At 50.5% G+C, this 22,313-nt stretch overlaps 2 protein-coding genes across 2 annotated transcripts; both read left to right on the top strand.

Annotated features, from left to right (window-relative positions):
• The first annotated feature begins 2,585 nt into the window (after positions 1 to 2,585).
• LOC147985259 (uncharacterized) lies at positions 2,586 to 7,667 on the top strand. Its single transcript, XM_087541480.1, has 2 exons — positions 2,586 to 2,896; positions 6,929 to 7,667. The coding sequence occupies exons 1-2, from the start codon at positions 2,586 to 2,588 to the stop codon at positions 7,665 to 7,667; spliced, it is 1,050 nt and encodes a 349-aa protein (XP_087397606.1).
• A 4,674-nt stretch (positions 7,668 to 12,341) lies between these two features.
• Positions 12,342 to 13,079, top strand: LOC147985258 (uncharacterized). Its single transcript, XM_087539859.1, has one exon. It carries the CDS (start codon positions 12,342 to 12,344, stop codon positions 13,077 to 13,079), a length of 738 nt encoding a protein of 245 aa, XP_087395985.1.
• The last annotated feature ends 9,234 nt before the right edge of the window (positions 13,080 to 22,313 follow it).

The following is a 22,313-nucleotide window of genomic DNA, read 5'->3' as shown; positions in this document are numbered from 1 at the left end:
GAAGGCGAGCTCGTCGACTTCCTCCATGAGAATCGAGATATCTTTGCATGGACCCCAAAGGACATGTCGGGTATTCCGAGGAAGTACACCGATCACAAACTCCACGTCCGCATGGACGCCAAGCCTGTCCGTCAACCCCTATGTTGCTTTTCAGAAGAGAAGAAAGAACTATCGGTGAAGAGGTCGCCAAGCTCCTCGCGGCCGACTTCATCATGGAAGTTCCACCCCGATTGGTTGGCCAACCTAGTCCTCATCCAGAAGAAGAACAACACCTGGCGCATGTGCATAGACTACACTAGCCTAAACAAGGCTTGACCCAAGGATCCTTTCGCCCTCCCACGGACCGATCAAGTCATCGACTCCACCGCCGGCTGCAAGCTCCTATCCTTCCTGGATGCTTACTCCGGCTATCATCAAATCAAGATGGACCCGGATGATTCCCTGAAGACGTCCTTCATCATGCCCTTCGGGGCGTATTGCTACATCACCTTGTCGTTCGGCTTGAGGTATGCCGGCGCCACCTTCCACCGCTGCATGCAGAAATGCTTCCTGATGCAACTCGACCGCAACATCCATGTCTACATGGACGGCATCGTGGTGAAGACCAAGTAGCACCTCACGCTCCTCGACGACCTGAAGGAAACCTTTGTCAATCCGTGCGAGTACCAGATCAAGCTCAACCCGGAGAAGTGTGTTTTCCGTGTGCCAGCCGGAAAGCTACTCGGCTTCCTCGTCTCGGAGCGCGGCATTGAGGTGAACCCAGAGAAGATCAAGGCCATCGAGCGCATGCGCAAGCCAACCCGGTTGCGCGATGTCCAGAAATTCACCGGCTACTTGGCCTCGGTCAGCCGGTTTTTTCATCCGGTTGGGCGAGTGGGCCTTGCCCCTGTATCAGCTGATGAAGAAGATGACACCGTTCGAGTGGAACGACCAGGCGGACGAAGCCTTCCGGGATCTCAAACGCATGCTCTCCACCGCACCCGTCCTGGCCGCACCGGCCGACAAGGAGCCGCTGTTGCTATACATTGTCGCCACCTCACGGTCAGTCAGCACAGTGCTGGTGGTCAAGCAACCAAAGAAGGGCAAGATCCAGTTTGTCCAGCGCCCGGTCTATTAACTGAGCGAGGTGCTTTCCGCCTCAAAGAAGAACTACCCGCACTACCGGAAGATGTGTTACGGCGTGTACTTTACCGCCAAGAAGCTGAAGCAGTTCTTCCAAGAGCATGTTGTCACCGTGGTCAGCACGGCCCCCATCGGCGAGATCATGGGTTGCCGGGATGCCTCTGGTCAGGTCGCCAAGTGGGCTAGCCGGCCACACCATCTGTTATGACCGACATATTAGGGGCTTAGCCCAGTTTATCTTATCGGCTTAGCCCAATTATCTTATTAGGAGGACTATATAAACTTGTGTAAGGACCCGTTTTGGGATTAAGCAAGAAGCAATCATATTTGCTCGGCTTCCTTAGGGAGCCAGGAGACCTAACCCTAGCCTCCGCCCCTGCTCTCTCTCTCTCTCTCTCTCTCTTGCGTGTGCACATAACGACAACGCCCCAGCGCCGGTGACCACGCCTTCCTCCATGCCATCCCTCATTCCACCCCTACAACCTGAGACCATGCCCTGGTAGGGATCCGGTTCCTACCAATTTGGTATTAGATAGCTTCGCTGTGATAATGTCCTCGTCGCCGCCCAACCCGACCCTTCCGCTGCCGCTCGCGACGACCGCCCCGATGGCCACCACGGCCAGCGCCCCACTCTTGTCGGTGCCGGTTACCTCCGCCGCGCCCGTCCCCATCGTCTTCACCCTGGAGGAGATGACAGCTGCCATCCGGGATCTCACCCAGGTGGTCACGGGCATCTACACATTCCTCGCGAGATCCTATGGGCTGCAGCCGCCTGTGCCCTTCGCCACCGCCCCGCCACCGCAGCAGCCGCCGTGGCAGCCACCATCCTCGGCGACCCCCGTCGCCGCCGCCATGCAGCAGCTGCCGTGGCAGCTGCCACCAGCGACGAACCCCGGTGCCTCCACCATGCAGCAGGGGCAACAACTGCAGCCGCCGCCACCGGCGACCGCGGCCCTGCGCATCCCGACGACGGGCTCGGGGGTGCCCATCCACCAGGTCATGTTTCCCTCGTCGCCATCTCCGTTACCGGCCTGGCTCCTTGGATCCCTTAAGCCAGTCTATATGACGGCCTCGGTCGGGCTACATGTGCTGCCCCCGCCGGCGACACACTCGACCATGCAGTTTGGTGGGTCCTCGGGCTCCACTGAGCCCTTCGCCAGCGTCGACCGGCGCCTGTTCCAGGGTGGCACCCTGATGCCTGCCTACTCGGCCCCGTCATCCTCGCTGCTCCGTGCTGACGAGGCGCACCCACCCATCATCCATGTTCAGACGCCGGCTAGATTCTCCAAGATAGAGTTCACGACTTACGACGGCACCGTCGACCCCTTGAATTGGCTCAACCAATGCGACCAATTTTTAGGGGACCATGCACGCTCGCGTACGACCACACCCGCATCACCTCGTATCATCTCCGAGGAGCTGCCCAGACGTGGTACTACACCCTCGAACAGGACGAGGGCGACATGACACCATGGGAGCGCTTCCATGATTTGTGCCTCTTGCGCTTCGATCCGCCTATACGTGGGAGCCGTCTGGCGGAGCTTGGGCATCTTCTGTTGCTCACCTCGGTGCAAGACTTCGCCGACCGCTTCCAGGCACTAGCATGCCACGCCCCCGGCGTTTTGGCTTATCAGCAGGCTAAGCTCTTCGTCGGCGGTCAACTGGACCACATCCGCGTGGACGTGGAGTTGCGCGGTCCACATGACCTCCAGACGGCCATGTACTATGCTCGCGCGTTCGAGCGTGGTGCGGTGGCCATCCAGCAGGCACCACCGTACCGGGCCATTGGGCCGCCACCCTGGCCGGAGGTTCCCACGCAGGGTCGGCCTGCCCAAGCTTCCGTGGCGCCCCTCCACTACAAAAAAATACACTTCCGCGATGATACGTGTTTGTCACAGTAGGTCATGTTTTCTGTCATGTATGTACATCCATGACGATTTTATGAAAGAATTAAGATAGTCATACATGTGTTGTCGTAGAAGTGTTCCATGACAATACCAAAATTATCATCACGGAAGTGTTCACTTCCATGACGATAAATGACGCGTCATGGAAGTGATTTCGTCAAGGGTAACCGACACGTGACATCCACCGTAATGGGTCGTTGTTAAGCTATCGGGTCCGGTTTTTGATCCAAAACTAGTACAGCGAGGTGCTAAACAAACGGTTTTTAATCCCTTTACGCGACGGCATTTGGAACCGTTGCCAAGTGAGTGTGGGCGATAGGGGGTTCCTTCCCACACGACCCAGAAACCGTCGGGGATATGCCCTCCTGGCACACACGCTTGGCAAAATGAGGTCGTGTGCGACCTGTGAGCGCTCAAATACGGAAATACATACAGTAGAGCTAAAAATACAATTATACGGCGAGATTGTTTCCAGTCACAAGTATATCCCACACAGTCAGTCCCTGATAACCCACGAGTATAGGGGATCGCAACAGTTTTCGAGGGTAGAGTATTGAACCCAAATTTATAGATTTGACACAAGGGGAACCAAAGAATATTTGAAGGTATTAGCAGCTGAGTTGTCAATTCAACCACACCTAGAGATTAGTTATCCGCGACAAAGTGATCAGTAGCAAAGTAGTTTGATAGTTTTCATAGTAGTGACAGCATCAAAAGTAACACTAATAGTGATAGCAGTAATTTTGTAGCAAGTGTAACAATGATGATAGCAATAGTAACACAGCAAGATCAATAAGGATAAATTCGTAGGCATTGGATTGGTGACTTGTTGGATGATATTCATCATGTGATAGTTATAACCTAGGGCGATACGACACTAGCTCCAGTTCATCGATATAATGTAGGCATGTATTCCGTAAATAGTCATACGTGCTTTATTAAAAGAACTTGCATGGCATCTTTTGTCCTACCCTCCCGTGGCAGCGGGGTCCATATTGGAAACTAAGGGATATTAAGGCCTCCTTTTAATAGAGAACTAGAACAAGGCATTAACACATAGTGAATACATGAACTCCTCAAACTACGGTCATCACCGGGAGTGGGCCCGGTTGTTGTCACTCCGGGGTTGCCGGATCATAACACGTAGTAGGTGACTATAAGTCTATAACTTGCAAGATTGTAACATCCCAAATTTTCAATTTGGAATGTTATGCATTAGATCATCATTGCATATCATATTTTATTGCATTTTGGTTTGATCCTAGAAATTCTACGCAACTCAAGGACCCACGGAGAGAGTTGGGGATTTCGTTATTTTCATATTTGAGTTTTCTCAAATTTTGAAAAGAGGGTTGTTTGATTTTAATTATTTTCTCTTTGAATATTTCTTTTATGAAAAATAAAAGAGAGGGGATAAAATGACTTTCCCAAAATAAAGAAATATTGGAGATTTAATATTAAAATCAAATAAGATTTTATTCAGAGTTTTTATCGCTATTTTATTTGAATTAGGAAAAATACGTTTTTCAAAATTGCATTAGAGGCCCAAGTAATTGTTCACCTTGTCCGTTAGATTTTTAGAGGACGGGGAAAATTTATTTCAGGATTATTGAAGTCCGTTTAGTATTTCTTTTCTTTGTTTTTCCGAGCGGAATTATTTTTTTTAAAAAGTCAACACACCTAACCGGGCCTTGTCCGACCTGGACACTAGCCCGGCCGGCCCTTTTATAGCCGTGGAGGCCCGAGCCAGCGCCGCCCCACCCGAAACCCTAGTCGCCCGAAACCGCCACCGCCGCCGGAGCCTCGCCGCACCACCCGCGCCGCCCGTTCCACGCCCTGCCGTCGCCGGTTCCCCTCGCCGTCGATGCCGTTAGCCATCGCCAACCCGCCGGACCTCGCCGAGGTAGTTGGCCACCGCCGCCGGTTTTCTTTGGAAAACCGATCGGTTTATTTTTTTTGAAACCCTATTTTTTTTATTTTAGATCGGTTTTATTTTCCCGGTTTATTTATTTAACGAACGCCCGTTCGTACATTCGTTTTAATGAACGATTTGCACGTGCTAACCGCAGACAATGAACGTTCGTTCGTTAGCCTGTTCGTCAGTTTTCTTTTTCCAGGGTTTTTCCGCGATTATTTTCGATCGCGATTTCTGCCTTAAGCTTCGTTCTAGTATAATTTTTCGCTCATTTGTCGGAATCAGGCGATTCAAGCGCCTAGATCTTCATCTCGAAGCCCTATTTCTGTTTAACCAACTTGAATAAGTTTTTGCTACTGTAAAATTTGACTTTAGTTCATATTAGTAAATGGATCGTGTTTCTTTCGCAGTTTGAGTTTCGTTGCTTCGTTTGATTTGATTCTTTTTGCAAACTGGAGTTCTTAAGTTGAACTTTCTAGTTAGATCTCTTATTTGAGTTTTACCCATGCTTCTAGTTGAGTGCTTATTGTATGCTTGTTTGTTTGCGATAGAGTACCCGGAGTGTGAAGTGTGCTACTACGATTCTCTAGGTTTCTCGGAACATCAGCAAGGCAAGTAACACTTTGATCATACCTCTTTACTACCCAGTTTTATTGCATTAGATCAATCCTCAAACAATTGCATGATTAGGATCTAATTAAATTGTGGGTTTTGGGAAGTAGTTGAGGTAGTACCTATTCACCTGTTTATTTTCAAACCCTGGGAGTTACTTCTCGTTGCTTATCTTGCTATGCTATGCTTGTAGGCGTGGATTGGGTTTGAGAGTATTCATCGCAGATGTGAGTTTGTTAATTAATGGTTCAACTTAAGGTGGCAACTTGAAAACACATTCGAGTGGATTGCTTGTGGGCACCTGGAGAACCCAGTGTTGTCCTAGGATATCCCGAAGGACCCGTGTGATCATCCTACGGCCCGCCACCCAGGCTCAAAGGGATCATAAGATTATTCATGCTAGAAACTTCCATGTGCAGTCACAAGCTATTATGGGCTCTAGCATAGTTGAGTAAGTTGCGTGAAGCTCTTGAAGAGGTAGACTAGCAGATGTAATGGGTCGTAGGTGGTATAGTCTACCCAGAGTAAAGAGTTAATGCTTCAGAAAGACTGTGTCTCGAATCTCCGACCATGGATGTATTCGAGTCTTGTGGGGAAAAGTGTGCAAACCTCTGCAGAGTGTATAAACTAATCATGGTTAGTCGTGTCCCCAGTTATGGACATCTTGAGTATCTGGTTCTTGGATTATCATGATTGATCTCATCACTCTTAATTATAATTTGATTGGGTTTAATGATGATGTTTAATTGAGATTGAGTTGGAGGAACCTTCTCAATGTTTAACAACTACCATGATAGTTAAATAAATTTATTCCTTTTTTGTAGGGAAAAATTGGCTTTTCGCAAAAACATATTACCATACAGCCTCCACCAGCCAAATATGCATGTAGTGATAGCATTTATTTTGTTCATTACTCTTGTGTTACTTTGCCAGCCTATTCCATGTGCTGACCCGTTTTGGGCTGCAACGTTCATGTTGCAGACTTTTCAGATGACGAGTAAGGAGCCATAGGTCGTTGTCTTTCACTCAGTGATGCCGTTGGAGTTGATGGACTCACTTTATCTTCCAAGCCTTCCGCTGTTATCGATTTAGATGGCCTTAAGCCATATTTAATGTTTTCAGTTCTATTTTTGAGACATTCGATGTAATAAGTGTGTGATTGCTACTCTGTTATAAATCCTCAAGTACTGTGTGTGTCAGCATTACCGATCCAGGGATGACACTGATGCACAGAGATCGGACTGTTTGAGGTCTGGTCGCTACAAGATGGTATCAGAGCACACGCTGACTGTAGGACATGACCACTAAGATAAAACCCTAGATCACTACTCTCTTCTCATTTCTGACTCCTCTCCCTTTTTCTACTCTTTAGGATGGCGGACACGAGGAACAAGTTTGCACAACCGGATGAAGACACACCCTTTGGACGATACTTGAAGGAAGTCACTAAGTACCTGAACATCAGAATACCAAGCTTCACCGGGACCTACAATGCCACCTTACCAGAAGAGGAGCGCTGGATGATCCAGGTTCAAGTTCCAGGAAGGACGTTCATGCCAGTCACTGAGCCCATAGAGTTTTCCTTTGATGCACCCACCTGGAGTCTAGGCAAGAGCATGGCAACCCACATCACCATGGGGCGCATTGGAGAAGTTTACCACAAGGATCTCAAGGATACTATCTACCAGATGTGTGGGCGCCGAGATGATCAATGGGAGATGATCTGCACCAGGAAGGATAGATCTATTGCAGCTTTCATCCAGGAGTTAAACCAGCAGATTCGTCGCCAGGAGAACCAGATGTGCGCAGGCATGATAGATCTGAAGAAGGCAATGAACAGGATCACCGAGCTTGAAGAGGAACTCAAGGCCACACGCGACGATTACGAGGAGGAAATCATCATGCTAGGGGAGAAGAATGATGATCTGACAAGGAAGCTGGGAGTATTCATGGGAGACCCCGTGCCAGGAGGAGAAGATGACGATTCCACTTGCCCGGAGAACTATATCATCATCGACGACATCGACTCGGACCCTGACGATAGTGATGATGATTTTGTTGATGAAGTTGGAGCAGATATTATGGAGTCTTCCACCGATCAATATTTCTAGTCGACCACCATATCAGTAGTAGAATTCCCCCATGTAAATAGTATAGTCCGAGCACTTTTGTAATGATAGTTAGACCGATTGTATGCCTTGTTTGAAATTGATTGAAGTGATATGATTGTGTTTGTCTCATGTGCATATGGGTAGTGTTTTCCCCCTAGACCCCATTCTACTCTATTTTCTCATCTTTTCTAAACCCATCAGATGCCTCCGAGACGCGACAATGGATTTGCTTTCCCACCGGAGCTCACCCAGTTGATCCAGCAGCAGAATGCATTAATGCAGATACTAGTCCAGAATCAGAATCAGGGGAACAACAACAATAACAACAACCCACCACCACCACCTGTTGATCACTTAGCCCGTTTTTTAAGGCTGAATCCGCCGGTGTTCTCTAGTAGCACCGAGCCGATAGTTGCAGATGACTGGCTCCGCAAGATTGGAAGGGAGTTGACCGCTGCAGGATGCAGAGATGCGGAAAGAGTGTGTTTTGCCTCACATCAGCTTGATGGACCCGCAGCAGCATGGTGGGAGAATTACACTGTCACCTATCCCATCGACATTGTTACATGGGACCAGTTTCAGCAGGCCTTTTGCACTACCCATCTATCAGCAGGAGCTATGGCCATGAAGAAGCACGAGTTTCGCAACTTACGCCAAGGAGGGCGCACCTTTGGCCAGTATGTGGATGACTTTAGTAAGCTACCACGTTATGCCCCAGATGACGTTGCTACAGATGCAGCTAAACAGGAGAAGTTTCTGGAAGGACTGAATGATGAGCTGAGCATGTAGTTGATGGTAGCAACTTTTAATAACTACCAACAGTTGGTAGATAGAGCTCTCATGATTGAAGGGAAGCAGCAACAGATTGACAACCGCAATAGGAAGTATGGACATGGGAAGTATAATTCTGGAGCTCAGCAGAGACCCCGTTTTACCCCAAACTTGGGGGGAGGGGGGGCCTTAAACATAATCATGGAGGTCACAACCACAATGGCGGGATTTCGCACAACCATAGTGGCCCTAGGAATGGAAATGGTAATGGAGGAAGAAACGACCAAAACCGTACCAACCCAGCAACGCCCGCCAAGAAGGATCTAAGTCACATTACTTGTTTCAAGTGCGGGAAGAATGGACATTATGCCACAGAATGTTCTGAAGCAAACAATGGAAATGACAATGGAAGCTCTGGGAAGAAGCCCAACCCTTTCAACAGGGGACAAGTGAACCACGTTAGCGTGGAGGAGATTGAAGCGCAATCCGATGCAGTAATAGGTAAGTTTATGATTAAGTCATTTACTGCAATTGTTCTTTTTGATACTGGTGCATCGCGTTCATACATATCAAGGGGATTTATGGATAAGTTTAAACTGCCAATCCAAATCCTTAGGACACCCATGCTAGTAACCTCGCCAGGAGCAGAGTATATGGCTAGCCTTTGGTGTGATCGGTTACCATTAAGGATTGGTAACTACTTGTTTCCCTCAGACCTAATAGTATTGGAGTCACAAGGACTGGATGTGATATCAGGCATGGATTGGTTATCGAAGTATGGAGGGAACATTGACTGCGCCAGTAAGTCGACTTTGCTTACCACCCCAGAAGGAAGAAGGATCAAGTATGTAACCAGGCATGTGCCGAATAGGACTCAAGTGAATTCCTTATTAGGAGTTGTACAGGAGGAAGTACCAGTGGTGAAGGATTTCCCGGATGTATTTCTAGAAGAGTTGCCAGGCATGCCACCGGATAGGGACATTGAGTTTTTGATCGAGCTTTTGCCAGGGACAGGGCCAATATCTAAGAGACTATATCGGATGCCCGCTAAGGATTTAGAGGAAATTAAGAAGCAGATTAAGGAGTTACTGGATAAAGGTTATATTCACCCAAGCTCGTCGCCTAGGGGATCACCAGTACATCTAGTGGAGAAGAAGGATGGATCGTTGAGCATGGTTGTTGATTATCGAGGATTGAATGAGGTGACTGTCGGTGTCAAAACCGGCGGATCTCGGGTAGGGGGTCCCGAACTGTGCGTCTAGGCCGGATGGTAACAGGAGGCAAGGGACACGAAGTTTTACCCAGGTTCGGGCCCTCTTGATGGAGGTAAAACCCTACGTCCTGCTTGATTAATATTGATGATATGGGTAGTACAAGAGTAGATCTACCACGAGATCGGAGAGGCTAAACCCTAGAAGCTAGCCTATGGTATGATTGTTGTTGTCTATGTTGTCCTACGGACTAAAACCCTCCGGTTTATATAGACACCGGAGAGGGTTAGGGTTACACAAAGTCGGTTACAATGGTAGGAGATCTGCATATCCGTATCGCCAAGCTTGCCTTCCACGCCAAGGAAAGTCCCTTCCGGACACGGGACGAAGTCTTCAATCTTGTATCTTCATAGTCCAGGAGTCCGGCTGAAGGTATAGTCCGGCTATCCGAACACCCCCTAATCCAGGACTCCCTCAGTAGCCCCTAAACCAGGCTTTAATGACGACGAGCCCGGCGCGCAGATTGTCTTCGGCATTGCAAGGCGGGTTGCTCCTCCAAGTACTTCATAGAAGATTTTGAACACAAAGATAGTGTCCAGCTCTGCAAAATAAGTTTCCACATATTGCCATAGAGAGAATAATATTTACACAAATCTAATCTGCTGACGTATTCCGTAGTGTGACACACCACGGCCAAGCCTTTATCCGAGTCGTTTCATTATCCCACCTCAGCGCGTCATGCGAGGCGGTTTCCTTGGCACGTCTTGTTAAAGCAGAGATCGTGTCCCCTTATTCCGGGATTCTCATCAATACGGGCATGGGTAACCCAACCGCGCCATTGATTACGGCGCTTGGAGATAGGTGAGTTTTACCAGGCTGGTGGGGACACGTAGTTGCGTCCACCCATATAAGGGGATAAGGATCCACCTTTTCACCTACGCCTTCTTCCTCCCTTGCTTATCCATTCTCGCGCACTTGAGCTCCAGCGCCCAAGTCCGCACTCCCCGCCTCAACCTTCTCCAACCATGTCCGGAGCGGGAGGCAAGTGGATGGTCTCCTCCGCCACGGAGGGACACATCAAAAAACTAAGGAAGGCCGGATACTTGTCTAACGACATCGCGTACCGGCTTCCCGAAAAGGGGCAGCTCCTCCCCACCCCAAGGCCCCATGAGAGGGTAGTGTTCCTTCCCCACTTCCTCCGCGGACTGGGCTTTCCGATCCACCCATTCGTCCAGGGACTCATGTTCTACTATGGCCTGGATTTCCATGATCTGGCCCAGAACTTCATCCTTAACATCTCGGCGTTTATCGTCGTGTGCGAGGCTTTCCTCTGCATCCGCCCCCATTTCGGCCTATGGCTCAAGACTTTCAATGTCAAGCCGAAGGTGGTGCGCGGCAACCAGGCGGAGTGCGGAGGCGCCATGGTGGGCAAGATGCCCAACGTCTTATGGCTCGAGGGCTCCTTTGTGGAGACCCTGAAGGGGTGGCAATCAGGGTGGTTTTACATCACCGAGCCGTGCGACCCTGAGTGGGTCGCAGCCCCCGAGTTCCGGTCCGGACCCCCAATGCGGCTCACGTCCTGGAAAGAGACGGGCCTGTCGTGGGGCAACAAAGGAGAGGTGACTGGACTGCAAACATGCATCCAAACCCTGGTGGACAAGCAGCTCAATCTCGTCAACGTAGTCCAGGTTATGCTCATCCGCATGATCCTCCCGTGTCAACAATGGGCCTTCAATCTGTGGGAGTTGAACCTGGCGCAGCACCGAACTCTGAGCAGGCTCTTCGACACTACGTACGAAGATGCCTGGAAGGTGCTTTTCAAGGGCGCCGAGGCTCCCGCATCCGCCACCAAGGATCACGGATTCAGCGCGCAACGTCACGCTAGCGCGGTAAGTTGTTTGTACCTTTTTACAGGGTATTAGTTTTCCATAGTTTAACTCAATGTGGGATCTAAGCTCCCTTACCTTTGACAAAGTTGGAAGGCGAAGTCCGGACAGATCGACTGTCTGGCTCCCTTGCCCGAAGACCCAGCTGATGCCCGCTTGGTGAAGCTGCTGGTTCCGGCACCCTATGTGTTGCCGGAGAAGAAGGCCACGAAGAAGGCCACGGGGACTCGAAAGAGTGCCCGGCGCCAGGAGGTGTCGGGTTCATCACCCGATGGCTCCGAGGCGCATTCCTCCCGTGAAGACGAGGAGGAAGAAGAAGAGACCTCTCCCCCTCCAGCGGGAGGAGAGAAGAAAAGGAAGGCCGCCCTCTCTGGGGAGGCCAGAGGGTCCAAGAAGGGGAGAACCCTTCCCCCGGACTACTCAGTGACGAGTAAGGAGCCATAGGTCGTTGTCTTTCACTCAGTGATGCCGTTGGAGTTGATGGACTCACTTTATCTTCCAAGCCTTCCGCTGTTATCGATTTAGATGGCCTTAAGCCATATTTAATGTTTTCAGTTCTATTTTTGAGACATTCGATGTAATAAGTGTGTGATTGCTACTCTGTTATAAATCCTCAAGTACTGTGTGTGTCAGCATTACCGATCCAGGGATGACACTGATGCACAGAGATCGGACTGTTTGAGGTCTGGTCGCTACAAGATGGTATCAGAGCACACGCTGACTGTAGGACACGACCACTAAGATAAAACCCTAGATCACTACTCTCTTCTCATTTCTGACTCCTCTCCCTTTTTCTACTCTTTAGGATGGCGGACACGAGGAACAAGTTTGCACAACCGGATGAAGACACACCCTTTGGACGATACTTGAAGGAAGTCACTAAGTACCTGAACATCAGAATACCAAGCTTCACCGGGACCTACAATGCCACCTTACCAGAAGAGGAGCGCTGGATGATCCAGGTTCAAGTTCCAGGAAGGACGTTCATGCCAGTCACTGAGCCCATAGAGTTTTCCTTTGATGCACCCACCTGGAGTCTAGGCAAGAGCATGGCAACCCACATCACCATGGGGCGCATTGGAGAAGTTTACCACAAGGATCTCAAGGATACTATCTACCAGATGTGTGGGCGCCGAGATGATCAATGGGAGATGATCTGCACCAGGAAGGATAGATCTATTGCAGCTTTCATCCAGGAGTTAAACCAGCAGATTCGTCGCCAGGAGAACCAGATGTGCGCAGGCATGATAGATCTGAAGAAGGCAATGAACAGGATCACCGAGCTTGAAGAGGAACTCAAGGCCACACGCGACGATTACGAGGAGGAAATCATCATGCTAGGGGAGAAGAATGATGATCTGACAAGGAAGCTGGGAGTATTCATGGGAGACCCCGTGCCAGGAGGAGAAGATGACGATTCCACTTGCCCGGAGAACTATATCATCATCGACGACATCGACTCGGACCCTGACGATAGTGATGATGATTTTGTTGATGAAGTTGGAGCAGATATTATGGAGTCTTCCACCGATCAATATTTCTAGTCGACCACCATATCAGTAGTAGAATTCCCCCATGTAAATAGTATAGTCCGAGCACTTTTGTAATGATAGTTAGACCGATTGTATGCCTTGTTTGAAATTGATTGAAGTGATATGATTGTGTTTGTCTCATGTGCATATGGGTAGTGTTTTCCCCCTAGACCCCATTCTACTCTATTTTCTCATCTTTTCTAAACCCATCAGATGCCTCCGAGACGCGACAATGGATTTGCTTTCCCACCGGAGCTCACCCAGTTGATCCAGCAGCAGAATGCATTAATGCAGATACTAGTCCAGAATCAGAATCAGGGGAACAACAACAATAACAACAACCCACCACCACCACCTGTTGATCACTTAGCCCGTTTTTTAAGGCTGAATCCGCCGGTGTTCTCTAGTAGCACCGAGCCGATAGTTGCAGATGACTGGCTCCGCAAGATTGGAAGGGAGTTGACCGCTGCAGGATGCAGAGATGCGGAAAGAGTGTGTTTTGCCTCACATCAGCTTGATGGACCCGCAGCAGCATGGTGGGAGAATTACACTGTCACCTATCCCATCGACATTGTTACATGGGACCAGTTTCAGCAGGCCTTTTGCACTACCCATCTATCAGCAGGAGCTATGGCCATGAAGAAGCACGAGTTTCGCAACTTACGCCAAGGAGGGCGCACCTTTGGCCAGTATGTGGATGACTTTAGTAAGCTACCACGTTATGCCCCAGATGACGTTGCTACAGATGCAGCTAAACAGGAGAAGTTTCTGGAAGGACTGAATGATGAGCTGAGCATGTAGTTGATGGTAGCAACTTTTAATAACTACCAACAGTTGGTAGATAGAGCTCTCATGATTGAAGGGAAGCAGCAACAGATTGACAACCGCAATAGGAAGTATGGACATGGGAAGTATAATTCTGGAGCTCAGCAGAGACCCCGTTTTACCCCAAACTTGGGGGGAGGGGGGGCCTTAAACATAATCATGGAGGTCACAACCACAATGGCGGGATTTCGCACAACCATAGTGGCCCTAGGAATGGAAATGGTAATGGAGGAAGAAACGACCAAAACCGTACCAACCCAGCAACGCCCGCCAAGAAGGATCTAAGTCACATTACTTGTTTCAAGTGCGGGAAGAATGGACATTATGCCACAGAATGTTCTGAAGCAAACAATGGAAATGACAATGGAAGCTCTGGGAAGAAGCCCAACCCTTTCAACAGGGGACAAGTGAACCACGTTAGCGTGGAGGAGATTGAAGCGCAATCCGATGCAGTAATAGGTAAGTTTATGATTAAGTCATTTACTGCAATTGTTCTTTTTGATACTGGTGCATCGCGTTCATACATATCAAGGGGATTTATGGATAAGTTTAAACTGCCAATCCAAATCCTTAGGACACCCATGCTAGTAACCTCGCCAGGAGCAGAGTATATGGCTAGCCTTTGGTGTGATCGGTTACCATTAAGGATTGGTAACTACTTGTTTCCCTCAGACCTAATAGTATTGGAGTCACAAGGACTGGATGTGATATCAGGCATGGATTGGTTATCGAAGTATGGAGGGAACATTGACTGCGCCAGTAAGTCGACTTTGCTTACCACCCCAGAAGGAAGAAGGATCAAGTATGTAACCAGGCATGTGCCGAATAGGACTCAAGTGAATTCCTTATTAGGAGTTGTACAGGAGGAAGTACCAGTGGTGAAGGATTTCCCGGATGTATTTCTAGAAGAGTTGCCAGGCATGCCACCGGATAGGGACATTGAGTTTTTGATCGAGCTTTTGCCAGGGACAGGGCCAATATCTAAGAGACTATATCGGATGCCCGCTAAGGATTTAGAGGAAATTAAGAAGCAGATTAAGGAGTTACTGGATAAAGGTTATATTCACCCAAGCTCGTCGCCTAGGGGATCACCAGTACATCTAGTGGAGAAGAAGGATGGATCGTTGAGCATGGTTGTTGATTATCGAGGATTGAATGAGGTGACTGTCGGTGTCAAAACCGGTGGATCTCGGGTAGGGGGTCCCGAACTGTGCGTCTAGGCCGGATGGTAACAGGAGGCAAGGGACACGAAGTTTTACCCAGGTTCGGGCCCTCTTGATGGAGGTAAAACCCTACGTCCTGCTTGATTAATATTGATGATATGGGTAGTACAAGAGTAGATCTACCACGAGATCGGAGAGGCTAAACCCTAGAAGCTAGCCTATGGTATGATTGTTGTTGTCTATGTTGTCCTACGGACTAAAACCCTCCGGTTTATATAGACACCGGAGAGGGTTAGGGTTACACAAAGTCGGTTACAATGGTAGGAGATCTGCATATCCGTATCGCCAAGCTTGCCTTCCACGCCAAGGAAAGTCCCTTCCGGACACGGGACGAAGTCTTCAATCATGTATCTTCATAGTCCAGGAGTCCGGCTGAAGGTATAGTCCGGCTATCCGAACACCCCCTAATCCAGGACTCCCTCAGTAGCCCCTAAACCAGGCTTTAATGACGACGAGCCCGGCGCGCAGATTGTCTTCGGCATTGCAAGGCGGGTTGCTCCTCCAAGTACTTCATAGAAGATTTTGAACACAAAGATAGTGTCCAGCTCTGCAAAATAAGTTTCCACATATTGCCATAGAGAGAATAATATTTACACAAATCTAATCTGCTGACGTATTCCGTAGTGTGACACACCACGGCCAAGCCTTTATCCGAGTCGTTTCATTATCCCACCTCAGCGCGTCATGCGAGGCGGTTTCCTTGGCACGTCTTGTTAAAGCAGAGATCGTGTCCCCTTATTCCGGGATTCTCATCAATACGGGCATGGGTAACCCAACCGCGCCATTGATTACGGCGCTTGGAGATAGGTGAGTTTTACCAGGCTGGTGGGGACACGTAATTGCGTCCACCCATATAAGGGGATAAGGATCCACCTTTTCACCTACGCCTTCTTCCTCCCTTGCTTATCCATTCTCGCGCACTTGAGCTCCAGCGCCCAAGTCCGCACTCCCCGCCTCAACCTTCTCCAACCATGTCCGGAGCGGGAGGCAAGTGGATGGTCTCCTCCGCCACGGAGGGACACATCAAAAAACTAAGGAAGGCCGGATACTTGTCTAACGACATCGCGTACCGGCTTCCCGAAAAGGGGCAGCTCCTCCCCACCCCAAGGCCCCATGAGAGGGTAGTGTTCCTTCCCCACTTCCTCCGCGGACTGGGCTTTCCGATCCACCCATTCGTCCAGGGACTCATGTTCTACTATGGCCTGGATTTCCATGATCTGGCCCAGAACTTCATCCTCAACATCTCGGCGTTTATCGTCGTGTGCGAGGCTTTCCTCTGCATCCGCCCCCATTTCGGCCTATGGCTCAAGACTTTCAATGTCAAGCCGAAGGTGGTGCGCGGCAACCAGGCGGAGTGCGGAGGCGCCATGGTGGGCAAGATGCCCAACGTCTTATGGCTCGAGGGCTCCTTTGTGGAGACCCTGAAGGGGTGGCAATCAGGGTGGTTTTACATCACCGAGCCGTGCGACCCTGAGTGGGTCGCAGCCCCCGAGTTCCGGTCCGGACCCCCAATGCGGCTCACGTCCTGGAAAGAGACGGGCCTGTCGTGGGGCAACAAAGGAGAGGTGACTGGACTGCAAACATGCATCCAAACCCTGGTGGACAAGCAGCTCAATCTCGTCAACGTAGTCCAGGTTATGCTCATCCGCATGATCCTCCCGTGTCAACAATGGGCCTTCAATCTGTGGGAGTTGAACCTGGCGCAGCACCGAACTCTGAGCAGGCTCTTCGACACTACGTACGAAGATGCCTGGAAGGTGCTTTTCAAGGGCGCCGAGGCTCCCGCATCCGCCGCCAAGGATCACGGATTCAGCGCGCAACGTCACGCTAGCGCGGTAAGTTGTTTGTACCTTTTTACAGGGTATTAGTTTTCCATAGTTTAACTCAATGTGGGATCTAAGCTCCCTTACCTTTGACAAAGTTGGAAGGCGAAGTCCGGACAGATCGACTGTCTGGCTCCCTTGCCCGAAGACCCAGCTGATGCCCGCTTGGTGAAGCTGCTGGTTCCGGCACCCTATGTGTTGCCGGAGAAGAAGGCCATGAAGAAGGCCACGGGGACTCGAAAGAGTGCCCGGCGCCAGGAGGTGTCGGGTTCATCACCCGATGGCTCCGAGGCGCATTCCTCCCGTGAAGACGAGGAGGAAGAAGAAGAGACCTCTCCCCCTCCAGCGGGAGGAGAGAAGAAAAGGAAGGCCGCCCTCTCTGGGGAGGCCAGAGGGTCCAAGAAGGGGAGAACCCTTCCCCCGGACTACTCCACCGACGCCGACGACGGCGGAGAAGAGTGGCCGCTCAGGGCCAAGCCCCTGGCGAAATTGTAAGTATCCGGATACCAGAGTAATTCATAGTATTCCTTTATTGCACAGCTTTCCCTTATGTCGAATATGATTATGCAGCCCACCCAAAGACCGGCTCGACGCATCGTCGAGCGGTTCACTGGACTCGTCGGATGTGAATTCGCTTCCCACGGCTTCCTCCCCCTGCCCTACGAACGACGCCGAAGTGCTGTCTCAACAGGTTCCAAGCCGGGAGGAGGTGGTCCTGGAGGCGCCGCAAGGCGACCTCCCGGACTCCAGGAGTAAAGGGGATGAAACCCCCCAGGGCTCCAAGTCCGGCTCTAGGCCGAACACCGCTCCGGAACCTTCAAAGGTTCCAGAGTCCGGTGGGGGACCTCCTTCCAAGAGGATCAAGCCCACCGTGCCGGTGACCCCCGTCCAACCGGAGGCGCCGGACAATCTGTTGGAGGCGCTCCAAGGCGCCTCCATCGACAAGAAGCACTGCACCATTATGAGTGCGGTGGTCCAGAAGGTTCAGTCCGCCAAGAGCGGACTGACTGAAGCTTGTACTAGCCTTTTAACAGGCTTTGAGGTAAGTAAAGAATGTGTAAATAATATTACCGCATAGACAGTAGCCCCTGATGCTCTGTTTGGCGTTTGGGAAGAAAAGCCGAATAGAGGATCAAATAAAATTCGCAGGAGTCTAACAAAAAGGAGTCAATATGCGTATGCAGGTTTCTCTGCTTGCGTCTGCCGCACTGACTGCGGAAATGGACACGCTAAAGAAGAACCTCGAGCGGTCCGAGCAAGAGCTCGGGCGTGCCAATAAGCAGCTCAAGGACAATGAAGGTAAGAAATACCTTGTTTAAATATATATTAAAAGGTGCAATTGCAAAAAATGACATGATTATCGTGGCTATTGTAGGGGCCACGTCTGAGGTGGCGACCCTTAAGCAAGCGTTGGTCGAGGCCGAGGAAAGGGCGGCCATGGAGCGCACCGAGCGGGAGAAGTACGAGGCCCAGGTTGGCAAGGTGTAGCAAGAGCTCCAGGTTCTCATGAAAAAACATGAGAGTTTGGAGCTTGACTCAAAGACGCGAGTGTTCTAGCTCGAGGCGGCTATTGAAAATGCCAAGTCTGCTAAGGCCGAATCCCAGAAGACCCTCCAGGAGTTGGATGAGGTGAAGAAGATAGCGGCGGGTAAGGCATTCTTTATGCAAAGCAAACACATAAACGTGATTTACTTGTTACTTACCCGAATCCGGAGCTCTCCAGGAGCATTCGTAGATCTTCCCCGGAGTGTGTCCGATGCCGCCGCATTCTATGGAGCCGAGGAGGGCAGCTCGACAGAGAAGGTGTTCTGGTCTCAGTATGCTGAGGCCGGACACCCCATGCCCCTGAGCAACCAGCTGAAGGAACTGGTCAAGCTCCACAAGGCGGTCGAACAGGCCATGAAGGGCCTCATAGTTCGGCTGTGGCCTGGAGAGGCTCTACCTGGGAGCTATTTCGGGCTGGTGCGGCGGCTGGTGGAGGTCTGTCCAAGGATCGAAGTCATCAAGCGCTCCGTCTGCATTGAAGGTGCCCGTAGGGCCCTTGCCCGTGCTAAGGTGCACTGGGGCAAGCTGGATGCTGAGAAGCTTGTGAAGGATGGGCCACCGCCGGGGAAAGAGCATCGCAAGCTCGAGAATTATTATAAGGATGTTCTAAAGGGTGCCTGCCTTGTGGCGGATGAATGTTCTAGGGATGTAATTTTTGAGTGAAACTTCTCGTTTTGTCCTGTGCGCTGAAAACTTGTTCATATGCGCTAAGCAATGCTGTTGGAATTTAAAATATTATCTTCTGTGCGGCTGTTTATCAATTCTGAGAGATGGCAAGTCGTCGGCTCCTGCCCCCGTGCCGCTAGTGCTGGGGTGTTCGGGGATAAACCTAAGCGCTCTTTTTCCCATGTTTGGGTCCTTCGAGGGAGGCGCTCAGCCCAACGAACAAGGCAATCGGACTATAATGCGTGAACACTCTCACTTAGCCATAGAATTCTATAATTTTAAATTTCGGCGAAGCCCCTGGTATTCAGAAGACCGAGTTCGGGGCGCTATCCATGCCTTGGCCGGACAGAGCCGACTCCTCGCTCTAAGCGGCATAAGTCTTTAGGGACTCGAAAAACCTCTCGAACAGCGACCAGCTCTCGCTTCATCATGACAGTCAGTTTTAGCTTTCTCCACTGAGGTGCTCGACCCAGCTCAACTGGGGCACAATCGCAGTGGTTCTCCTAGTGCTACCTTAGCCGATATAGCGGAACGTAAGGCACCAAAACATAGGAGCCGGGCAAACCCAACTATTGACCCAAGACATGATTCGGAGCCGATGCATATAATGCTATAAGTTCGGGGTGCCGCACTTGTTAAAGTGTTCAGACTTCTCACACCATGTTGAGGGGTACTAAAGCCCCTGGCGTATCTTGGCCGTACCGAAGTGCACGGGTGCAACATGTCATTAAGGAACATATATTTGTAAAAAAAGAGTAATGCAAAATGGACAGAAGCTATGCTTTGTTTATTAAAAAGGGCTGCGATCAAAGCAGAACGATACAAATAATGTGATAAGAAAAAGGTTGGACTATTTTAACATGTCCGTTCCAGGGGCAGGCTGCGGAATGGTATGCGAAACAGGTATACTGCTCGTGATAGAGACCACCTGGGAGTTCCGTAATGCGGCATGGCTTGTCTGCTTCCTTGGTTCTTTCATCGTTTGTGAGGCAATTGAACTGCCGAACAGGCCTTCCGAAGAGTGGAGTCCTGAAAGTAAGAGAAAATTAAAAAATCGGCAGCCCCTGGTGCGGTTTAAGCCGTGTTTTGGGCGTGCCGCGATGGTGCCCCTCCCCCTGTACCCATGGTATTTCTAGAGCGTAGTTATGTACGCGAAGTACTGGTGCCGCATTTTTGCGAGGGCTGGGGTTGGGGCCGCATTGCTACGCCTGCTCGGAACATGCCAAGCGGTCTTATTGTAGGTTACTCCGGGCGCGCTTGACGGTGTCCGGACGTTTAATGGCCTGACTGGAGAACTGCCTGGAGAGGCTGCTTTGTACTTCCACTGCAAGGGCCTCCGTGTGCTCCTCCGTTCGGAGGGAGCGTTCGGTGTTTCCATTGACCGTAATTACTCCTCGAGGGCCTGGCATCTTGAGCTTAAGGTATGCGTAGTGCTGTACCGCATTGACCTTGGCGAATGCGGTTCGTCTGAGCAGTGCGTGATAGCCACTGCGGAATGGGACTATGTCGAAGATTAACTCCTCGCTTCGGAAATTATCCGGAGATCCGAAGACCACTTCAAGTGTGACTGAGCCTGTACAGTTGGCCTCTACACCTGGTATTACGCCTTTAAAGGTCATTTTGGTGGGCCTAATCCTCGAGGGATCTATGCCCATTTTCCGCATTGTATCCTGGTAAAGCAGGTTCAGGCTACTGCCGCCGTCCATAAGGACTCTAGTGAGATGAAACCCGTCAATAATTGGGTCTAGAACCAATGCGGCGAATCCGCCATGATGGGTGCTAGTGGGATGGTCCCTTTGATCAAAGGTGATCGGGCAGGAGGACCATGGGTTGAACTTTGGGGCGACTGGCTCTATCGCGTATACGTCCCTTAACGCGCGCTTCCGCTCCCTCTTGGGGATGTGGGTTGCGTATATCATGTTCACCATCCGCACTTGTGGGGGAAAACCCTTCTGTCCACTGTTGTTCGGCGGCCGGGGCTCTTCGTCGTCATTGCTATGCAGCCCCTTATCTGTATTTTCGGCATTTAACTTGCCTGCCTGCTTGAACACCCAACAATCCCTGTTGGTGTGATTGGCCGGCTTTTCGGGGGTACCATGTATCTGGCACAAGCGGTCGAGTATTCGGTCCAAACTGGACGGCCCCCTAGGATTTCTTTTGAATGGCCTTTTCCGCTGACCGGATTTATAGCCTCTAAATCTAGCATTAACTGCCGTATCCTCAGCGTTGTCGCCGTTAATGCGGCGCTTCTGCTTGTTGCGACGCGACCTGCCACTACTGTCCCTGGTATCCGAATTACCAGGGTTCTTTGTCATGTTGTTGCTACAAGCAAGCCAGCAGTCTTCTCCCGCGCAAAAGCGGGTCATGAGTGTCGTGAGTGCTGCCATAGATTTCGGCTTTTCCTGTCCAAGGTGCCGGGCAAGCCACTCGTCACGGATATTGTGCTTGAAGGCTGCTAGGGCCTCAGCGTCCGGACAGTCAACTATTTGATTTTTCTTTGTTAGGAACCGTGTCCAGAATTGCCTGGCCGATTCCTCTGGCTGCTGAATTACGTGACTTAGGTCATCGGTGTCTGGGGGTCGCACATAAGTGCCCTGGAAATTGTCGAGGAATGCGGCTTCCAGGTCCTCCCAACAACTGATTGATCCTGTTGGCAAGCTGTTAAGCCAATGCCGAGCTGGTCCTTTAAGCTTGAGTGGGAGGTATTTGATGGCGTGGAAATCATCGCCACGGGCCATGTGGATATGAAGGAGATAATCCTCGATCCATACCGCAGGATCTGTTGTGCCATCGTATGATTCGATGTTTACGGGTTTGAAACCCTCGGGGATTTGATGATCCATTATTTCGTCTGTGAAGCATAGTGGGTGTGCGGCGCCTCTGTATTGGGCTATATCACGACGTAGCTCCAATGAGCCTTGTCTACTGTGTTCGGCCCTGCCAAATTTGTGGCCGGCGTGACGGTTACCGTCTCGAGTTGTGGGGCGCCCACGCGATCCATAGATCGATCTTGTTTGCCTTGCCTTGTCCTCCAACATATCTCGCAGGTCCGGCGCATTTTCCCGTGCCTTGGTACGGGGTGCGGCTTGAGTGGAGGGCCGAGAGGCCTCTCTGTCGTGGCCACGAGGTGGCCGATCGGCCGTATCGAGTGCAGGTGATGCAGG

Source organism: Triticum urartu, chromosome 2A, assembly GCF_056163025.1.
Source record: "Triticum urartu cultivar PI428250 chromosome 2A, HENAU_Tu73, whole genome shotgun sequence".
NCBI classification, from domain to species: domain Eukaryota; kingdom Viridiplantae; phylum Streptophyta; class Magnoliopsida; order Poales; family Poaceae; genus Triticum; species Triticum urartu.
Note: the sequence above shows the minus strand (reverse complement) of the source record. Positions and strands in the feature narration are given on the sequence as shown.

Bases quoted from the DNA above. Each gene is read 5' to 3' on its own strand.
- LOC147985258 (XM_087539859.1), top strand. From the start codon at position 12,342: ATGGCGGACACGAGGAACAAGTTTGCACAACCGGATGAAGACACACCC.
- LOC147985259 (XM_087541480.1), top strand. From the start codon at position 2,586: ATGACACCATGGGAGCGCTTCCATGATTTGTGCCTCTTGCGCTTCGAT. The intron at 2,897-6,928 runs GTACCGGGCCAT...TCTACTCTTTAG, and splicing joins GCCATCCAGCAGGCACCACC to GATGGCGGACACGAGGAACA.